This window comes from Tetrao urogallus, assembly GCF_951394365.1.
Source record: "Tetrao urogallus genome assembly, chromosome: 1".
NCBI lineage: Eukaryota > Metazoa > Chordata > Aves > Galliformes > Phasianidae > Tetrao > Tetrao urogallus.
In genome coordinates this window covers 76,543,676-76,553,202 of record NC_136813.1, presented here as the reverse complement: position 1 = coordinate 76,553,202, position 9,527 = coordinate 76,543,676, and the positions used below count along the sequence as shown (strand labels likewise).

The 9,527-nt window shown below is 36.8% G+C and overlaps 1 protein-coding gene across 1 annotated transcript in view; it reads right to left on the bottom strand.

Annotated features, from left to right (window-relative positions):
* Positions 1-4,548: 4,548 nt before the first annotated feature.
* The window catches only part of MBTPS2 (membrane bound transcription factor peptidase, site 2), a gene marked incomplete at both ends in the record, with an annotated part of 29,588 nt that continues 24,609 nt past the window's right edge, over positions 4,549-9,527 (bottom strand). The window contains 2 exons of the mRNA XM_079544441.1: positions 4,549-4,771; positions 5,934-6,005. Coding sequence (XP_079400567.1) covers positions 4,549-4,771; positions 5,934-6,005 — 295 coding nt within the window. The remainder of the gene's footprint in view (positions 4,772-5,933; positions 6,006-9,527) is intronic.

Genomic DNA, 9,527 nt, shown 5'->3' with positions numbered 1-9,527 from the left:
TGGGAATTAATGTGAATGCAAGTGTCTGGAATGCTTTTTTTCCAAATAAAAATGCATTTCTAGAGTTAAAATCACAACTTCTTAAAACAAATGCAGCTTAGGCTACATAAACCTTCATAGCTCTTCTTCATCTGTCACAAATGATATCCAGATACAAATTCATACCTTTCAGATAAAAGATAAATCATTAAAAAAAGAAAAGAAAAGAAAAGAAGAAAAAAGAACAAAACACCACCTAGAAACAACTACTTACTATATGGCATCATTCTGTAAAACATGTAGGAAATGGCAAATTTGGATTGGTGATACTCTGAACTGAACAAAAATACATCCTTTAGCAAGGTAATCAAGAAACCTGGGACAGTCTGATGCTGTAGGAAGGTCTGCCCTTCTAAAATTTCTTCTGTATAGTCTGCACAGCCTCATTCATACCAGTTATCATTCTGAATAGCACAAACAGCAGCAGTGAGAGAGTGATAGATTCTAAATTTGACCTCTTTTAACCACTTTGGAAATCTTTATTTATTGTGCCTATAGCTGAGGCTTCTCATAAAACAGGAAATGCATTTTGAACATCAGCTGAATCAAACTTAAGCAGCTGTGGTTACATTATGTCCATCACATGTCTTTCAGTAAGAAATCCCTACAGATCAGTTAAGGGAGGAGAGCACAGCTCCAGTTTTAAAATCCAGAAAGAGTCAGGGAATTCATAAAGAGAAAGAAAAATACCAGCATTGCGGAATATGGAGGACAGCTCTGTTATCTCTGAAAAAGCAGCAATACAAACTGTGGCTCTATACGTATCTACTATATGTATTTCTGTATATACACACATAGACAAAAAATTAGAATGACCACTTAAAAATGTAATTGTCAATACAGTTGGTTGTTTCATTGTAATAAAAGAGCGAGTTAACACATTTTCCACTCCAGCTCATCCAGCTCATAACTTTGGACTGAAAAATCTGCAGGTTTGTCTGCAATTTCCCTAGCAAAGTTTTTTGATTTAACTTACAAGGAAGCAAGCTGGTTTTAACTTCAAAGCTAGCAATGAGCGTGTAACATCCTATGTTCTAAGAAGTTACCCGTCATCATTGTCACACCATGCATTATGAGACCATGCTATGGAAGTCCTTGCTGATATTAAAAAAAAAAAAAAGTCTCCTGAAAATAAAAACAACAAATCAGAACAATAATTGATTACAATTATAGAATTCTGACAATTTTCAAGTAAAAACTATGTACAACACTTCCCAATGTTGACATTACTTCTTCCATCTGATACAGATTTTTTAAAATTGTATATATATAAATACTAGCATTCATCCAATCATTAAGAGCGTTCTGTTTTACACTTGAGAAAATAACCCCTATAACGATATCGATATATTCTTTATTACAGAATAAGCTCTATTCTGGGAGGCTAATTATGAGAAGTGAAAAAGATTTCATTTTAAAGTAAGATTGCCTTTTAGTCTTCATAAAAATATAAATAGAAGAAACATTGCAAATAACCCAGAATAAAAAGGCATCACGCAGAACATGATGTGCCCTTCTGTGTTCTCCCTTGCTAAACAAACAAAAAAAAGAGTAGCAACAAAATAAAACAAAACCAACCATTCCAATAACTGTATGTAGGTAAAAAATGGCACTTGCTTTACAGAATGCAATGCATACATTAAGATTATAGGATAATAAAATGGATCCACTAAACAACTTTTTCTTCAGAGAATGGTCCACCTTAGCCATTACCTTTTTCCACAGTTAATCTAAGGTACGTGCTGGGTCACCAAAGTGATCTCAGTTTGCTTAAACCCTTGATTCAAAGTACCTACTCCTACCTAAATCAAACCCCATGCAGTAGAACAGAGAAATAGACCCATGAATTATTTTAAAACCCTTACATCACTGACCTCTACCACAGAAATTATCCATGGCCTTAACAGTGTACTAGCTTGTCTCTTTTGGTAAAGCCATGATCAACAAGTCTTCTCTACCCTCATTTTGATTATGAGATAAAACTTTCAGATTGAAATTCTACTTAGTCTAAGTTTGATTTTCAGAGATCACAAAGTGAAATCAATAGGATTTTTCATTTGCTAAATCATGTTTTGTAGCACATTAGATGATGAGGAACAATCTGCTAGCATCCATATAGTAGATGCAATTTATGTATTATTTAAAAACAACTTCTCTTTGATCTCCAGGAGGAGTTATTTTGCAAAACGGATCATCCCAAGCAGCTGGAGTCAGCATGAATATATAAATCAAACTTGAAATGCTTTTCATTGGATATTTTTGAAATCACTATAGATGCATTTGTTATTCCTCTAGAAATTAAGATAGCTTTACAACTCTGATACATAAACAGTATCTTTTTTGAAAAGCTAATATATCTGGTCTTATTAAATTGCACGAGAGAGCAAATTCATTTTGTGCACTATCGATTGGACAAGAAACAGAGACAGTGGAAACTGGCATGGTGCTTGGAAACTGGAATGGTGCTTGAAAAGAAGAGCTCAGATTAGTAAGCAGCTACTTAGGTGAATGAACAGCCTTCTAGAACATAACTTTAGCTCCAGCCTCTGTAAGAACCAGGCTGCTCATGTCACTGCTGCTTATGGAGAGAGGGAAGAAAGGCACATCAGAAACTGCTACTTTGAATCTTCTGCAAGCTACTGAAAGTGACAATGATCTAGGCTTTTCCTGGTGGCTCCTAAGAAGCCAGTTGGCAGTTTGTAATAGCTCTGTTTTCCTTTCCTGCACTTGATGACTTCTGAAGTCCCCAGGAGGACCAACTCACACTGAATTGGCTGAAGGACTTAATCAGATGCCTAGGCTTAAACAACTGAAAATCAGAGGTACAGGCCTGCCATCCCACAAAGCTGAATTCAGGAGGCCCAGCTTATGCAAAGGCTACTATGCAAAAAAACCGTAACCCATCGGTAAGCAAATGTTAATATCAGAGTTATGTATCCATGCAGCAGCACCAGGAATAGGGCTCAACCCTGCTGTTAAAATTACCCTTATGGCTCTAGCACCAAGATAATGTGTTTTAGCTGATGATGAACGCCTCACAACCCCTGCAGGCCATTACCCATTAACTTATCTTCCACTTAAGTTCATGAATGGAAAGGCCATCTCCTTAAAGGAACTCTGAGCTGCAGAAGCTCCTGTTGGGAGCACTGGGTGAGATACAAGCTGCGGATAATTTTCCAAAACTTCCATATTTCAAATATGTAGGCTTCAAAACCAGAGCAGTATTATTTGAAATATGAGCCTGTATTGAGACAAGTGTCTCAATAAATCTGATTTATACAAAATAGGAAGACACAATGGTCAGTGTACAATCCTACTGAGATATCAAACATTACAGATTTAAAGGGCTTCAGAATATGTCAGACATATTTGAGTCAGCAAAACAGTTTCCTCTTCCATTGCTTATTTAAAAACAAATATATGGTCCACAATAACTTCAGAAAGCAAAACCAAGTGTTAGAAAACTTAGATTCAGAATCATGTTCTTCCTCTAAACAATCCTGATCCCAGAGCAGCTTCAACAACACTCCAATTACAGCACAGGAAAGCAACCCGTTGAAAGACAGAGAAATGTCAGTGAGTTACCAGGCGTACAGCATGCATAGCATCAGAAGACAGACACTATAAAAACAACAGATTTCACTTTTAACTGTATGCAGTATTATTTTCTGAGTAAAAGGACACAAATATTATCACTCAGCAATAATTTTGCACAGCATTCTATAGCACTGAAAAATTAAATTTCAGTTACTGGTCTAGCTATTGTTGACAAGTATTGCCTTTATGAAATCTTCAGCTGTGCAGAGTAATATGCAACCAAATGCCTAAGTAACACAGACACCTGGGCTTTGTTATCCTCCCACATACCTCATTCTCAACAGACACTGGCATTTCCCCTCTACATCCTGAGGACAATATGCTTCCAGTCATTTTGGCCAGCTGTAAAGGAAAGATACTAACCCATATGGCCTCTCTCTCATTAATATATGGCAATCATTTACTTAGTTTTACACCATTTTGAGATGAAGACTTCAAGGTGTCTAAGAGTCCCATTTGGTAGAACACCAGATTAAAAAGCAGAACAGGCACTCAAGATAACACTGACTGAGAAACAATCAGAGCCCACATCTTTTTTTTACATTATTCAAATTATGAGATTTAAGTGTTTTCTCTTTCCACTTTACAAACGTCTGAGGCCATATAATTCCCTTATTCTGAGATTTAAGTTAATAAATCAGGTTTTTCCAGTGAAGTTTTACAATGGAACTTCTCTGAAATTAATACAGTGCTTAAGTGGTACATTAAAAGCTTCTTCTTCTTCTTTCTCTTATTCTTCCCAAGACCACAGACACAACACTGCACAGATTTAAGTTACATCAGGAGCCTCTAGTGATTGTTCTTTCAGTGTCATTTTAAGGGAATTATTTCAATCTGAGTACTGAACAAGTTTTAAAAGGCATTAGACTCATTATGTCCATGTAATACAAGGATTGATGAATATCCGGTGTCTTATCGTGCTGTAACCATCCAAAGTCCCAGTGCAACATTGGCAGCCAAAAGTGTACTCCCAGCAAGCAAAATTAAAAAGCCAACAAGCTCTCTGTTTTGTTTTTCTACAATCAAGGAGCTCAGAGTGGCTTCCAGGAAAGAATTTAATATCCACTGACCATCCAAAGCGAAGCAGGGTACAGCATTGATAACTGCCAGTGCTCCTGACAGTGAAATTAGGTATCTGATTGACAGTAGTTAAGGTCCATTAATAAAATCCAAGAAAATGTAAAACCAAAATCAACAAAAAATACATTTTTTATATCTAGTGTACAGGGAGAAACATTAAGTTGCCATTCTATTTCATGGAAATTATATAAGGACAATGAGTTTTACACCATAACATAATGGCTCAGAATACTGCCCTTATCAGTTCATGCTTTTAAGTGAAAAACAAGCGTTAGCTTTGGATGCTTTAACAATACTGTCCTTTTCACAACTCAGATAGGAGCAGGAGACAGCAAAACCATGCTTTATATGCCCATCTTCCTCCCTTGCCTTGTGTGGTTTTGGAGCAAGGTTATAGATCTGACATTATGCCTGAGGTAAGAAGGTATTATAGAGCTATGATCTAAGTATGAAATAATGATTAGGAATATTTTCCAAAGCACTCCCTTACTGGAGTAAGTAAACGGCTAAAATATGATTGAAAATCTGGCCTCCCTCCTATTTAACTGTTAGCCAGAAAAGTTAAGTGAATTTCTCTGCGTGCAAGTGCATGTGAAATGAGTAAGGGTAGATAATTTCTATGGTTGGTAAAGCCTTGCTAAGGCTAAGCATTCTTAGATTAGTCATATTCAAGCCCATTAGCCTTTATTTGTGCATATATACAATCTCATTCATTAATAAGCATGTTTAAATGCACTATTACTCTGCTTTTTAAACAGAAAAATTTTCTACTGAAGATAAAAAAAAACCACCACTATCAACAAGAGTGAAAATGAACAAATATACTCTATCACTTAGTTGACCATGATGGCTCATGAAAGGTTTTAATAAAACTCTGACATAGCAAAGCTAGCAATAACATTTGTCCTGCCATAAATTCAGGATTACTTTGACTTTCTTGTCAAAACTGCTAAAAATCACTGTCAAGGAATAATAAAGAAAAAAAAAAAAAAGCTGACCAAAAATATCCTGCTAAGCACAAGGAAGTGGGAGATTGCATTTGGGGCTTGGCACGTAGACAATAATCAATGCAGAGATGGGATAAATATGTCAAAACTCTACAGAAATGTTTCAGAGCATCCTGTCTAAAATGATAGCCAACTGAAATTTTGCAGGGTCACCAAATTCTATACAGCTTCCTTCTTGTCTTTAAACAACAAACATACTTCAAAGGATACTTGCAAAATGTCTCTATCACCACTGGCAGATCGATGCTTAGAAAGTTATGTCGTGGTACAAAACTGCTGAGACTTACTGAAATGAAAATATAAAGATAGACAAAAAAAAAATATAAAAAATCAAAGCCATTCCAGAAATTTAACATTGTGAATTCTAGATTATAATTTTGCTGAACAATCAATTTGAAATGACATTTCTTCCAGGGTAAAGAACCAATCTAAATACGGTTTTGCTTGTTCTATTTTGGTTTTAGAAGACGCAGTGCAGCCATTAATTCTCTCTTAAACATACTAACATAGTAAAGTCACTCCACAAAATACATTCAGCATTATTATAGTAAAAGTAGATCTAAGACATGTATTTTCAGAGACAAGAGGACATCTGTACTCATAAAGACCATATGGTGTAATTTAAGCTCTTTTCAAAAACAACGAAACATGTAAAAGGAGATTAAAGTTACCAGGAATTTTAACATATGCAGTCCATATATATGTATATATATATATATATATACATACATTCATACTGTTGGGTGCACATGTGCTCTTTCTTTCAAGGCCCCCCAAATATTTTTCTTTCAGAAAATTCTCATGTTCTGCAGCTCAGCTCATATTGCATGGAAGGGGAACAAACAGGGAGCACAGATCCAGCGTCATTCTGAGAAAGGAAAGGCTGGGAAATGATGCACAGTGCATTGCACTTCTTAACACCAGTTAGCCAGTGCATAAACACCTTTTTCTTCTGTCTTCAAATGATACCTTAAAATGATTCCAAGATGTAACTAAGTACAACATAAAAACCCGGATGTGATACTCAGCATCCTTCATATAAAGTATGGAAGACTGTAGTGCCGAGATCCACATGACCTTGAAGCACTCTTTTGGCACTGTAACTTCTTTAAAGATGTAAATGAAGTTTCAGTTGACTGCAGGTCAAATGCATATGAGAGACTTTCTCCTCAAAGAAAACAGGTAGCTTGAAGTCCCCCAGAGTGCACCCGGCTTGTACCAGGATGCTCCATCTGGGTTTTCTCAAAAGTAATGTTGACACAGTCTTTCAAATTAAACAGTTGTCTGTGTCTGTCAGCCTCAGGGACTGTATTAAAGCCTTAGTTCTTTGACAGCTAAAAGAGAGACTCCCTTCCTACCATAAAACTCCACTCCTAGCACAGTGAAGTTATCCCTAGAGCAAAAAAGTTCAGATAAATTAAGATAGCATTAGAAAATTGTCTAAAGAATTTACCACAGTAAATGCAAGTGTTGCTCTGTCCCTAAAGAATAATTTTGCACAGAGTTGAGGCAAACCAGTGGCCTGAATTCCCCCTACCAATGTGGGCAAAAATTATCACCATAAGAAATACTGTCTCCACAGAAATAAGCAAGTGCTCAAAGCACAGATTAATGAGAGTTCCGAGAAGAAAAATTCAAGTCCTACTCTAAAACAAGCATCCCTTGGGAAAGGAACAATTGAACCCATCCTTTTAGACATTTTAAAACCACAGACTAAGAGAACAATGGAAATCGCAGTGCTAGAACATAATATAGCATTACTGCTGCTAAGTGTATCTTCACTAAGAGGGAAATCAAATTTCTTCACGTTCAATGGATAATTCCAGGAGACCAGAACAAAGGGAAGAGTATAGTTCCAAAGGAACACCAGGCAGAGAATTAGTCTGCTCAGTCAGATAAGCATGCTTTCTTCTCTTAATAGCGCCCTTCTGATGAGCCAGAAGGGCTAACGAGTACCACAGGAAAGCACACTGTGGGATGGGGAGACCTTCATAGCATGGGATGCCCAAAATAGAGTGATTTTGGTGTGGCAACAATCAGAGAACTTCCCAATACAAAAACTGTCTCATCTGGACCAAGATGGTTTGAAAATCATGTTCAGTCTTACCTTAGCTGAAGAAAGACCTTTGATTTAGGGGATCTGAGAGGTAAAGTCTGTTGGACTACTTAGTGAAGAACATACAGACAAAAATCCTGGACATCATCCAGCTCAGAAAACCAGAGGCATCCAAGTCGAGTGATATCCAAGGCAAACAGTTCATTAAGCTGAAGGCTGGTATCAGAACATCTGATCAGATTTCTTGTTCATGAGCCAAAATACAGTATATTCAAAGGTTTCAAAAGAGACACACTGCAATATACCGTATTTGCAAAACCTGACTGCCTCTTGACAAACACCTAATGGTATCATCATCAGAATGGTTCACTGATCCAACAAACTGATACAACAAACTGCCTGTTGTCTCTAAGACAACATGGATCAAACCTCCAAAATTTGCTGCTGAAGCTCGCTCTCCAAAACAGTAAGAAACTCTTCAGTAAGTTGCTGGAGTGAGCTCTAGACACTGTAAGATGAAGTAAGGGATGCAGTAGACCAAATCTAACAGCAGGAGACAAGTCTTTCCTTCAAGGGAGACAAGAAAAGTTATAGAAATTATGGAAATTTCCTAGGCTTGTCTTCAAAAGGCACTGCTGGAAAGAGGAAAACAGTAGCAAAGCTGGGTGAGCAAGAACAGTCATTGCTTTCCCCACTTGGTTTGAACGACTCTTTGACCTGGAATTAAAATGCCTTTTGTTGGCTAATGCTGGATGGTGTTGCAAGTACCGAGAAGACTGTACAGAGGACATACTTTTAATTAGAAGGGTTGGGAAACCGATTGAAGGTATTAACAATGGTGGATCAAAGATTTTTTAAAAATCTCTTTATGGAGAAAAATAACACACGCTACAGCATAAGGTATTTCTGGATGGTGTCCACAAAAACAATGCATGTAGCCCTTCATATTAGGGTAGAAAGCAAAGAATAATCATCCTTAATGATAAGGAAACAAATGTTAAAAGTTAAAACAAGTGAAACCAAACTCTTCCAGACAGAGATCATGGCAGTTGTTGCCTCCAAAACCTAGAAAGTGGCTTTTGTGGGAAGGCTTGGATGAAGCAGAAGTAGGTGAGTGGTCCCATTTTGGAGAAGCCATCTTGAAGGTTAGTTCCACATTCTTTTCATGAAGGAAACCTTGCAATTTGTTGATCCCTCTTCTGATGAGCGATGCAGATACAGTAACATTCCCTCAAGCAGTGTGAATTCCAAACAGGAATGTTAGCCTTCAGATTTTGCCCAAACAACAAGAACCAGAGAAGGAAGCCAAGATTTTGCAATACTAGAAATGACATGAAGGAATAAAAGAACCCCACACATTCAAAATAAAGAAGAAATATTGCAAAGCTGAATGGCAGTAATGACAGGGGATCTCCATTTCAACCTTGCATATCATCATCTGTCCAACAGAAGGAGAACCTCTAAAGTATAATATGCCTGCAGTAAGCAAAGACTGAAAGTCTTGAGTTATACCACACAAATTAAACCCACACATAAATTTAAATTAGATAACATTAGATGCTCTTTACAGAGAGAATGCCAATTCAAAAGATTAATCCATATGTCCACACTAATAATTCCTTTTTTTTCCCCCAGTTTCAGCCAGACTTCCTGCACTACAAGTTAATTTAGGAGTGATTGTTAACAGTTATTTTATATTAGAAACAAGAGCTAAATAAAGATGTTAATCCACATTAACAAAAAATATT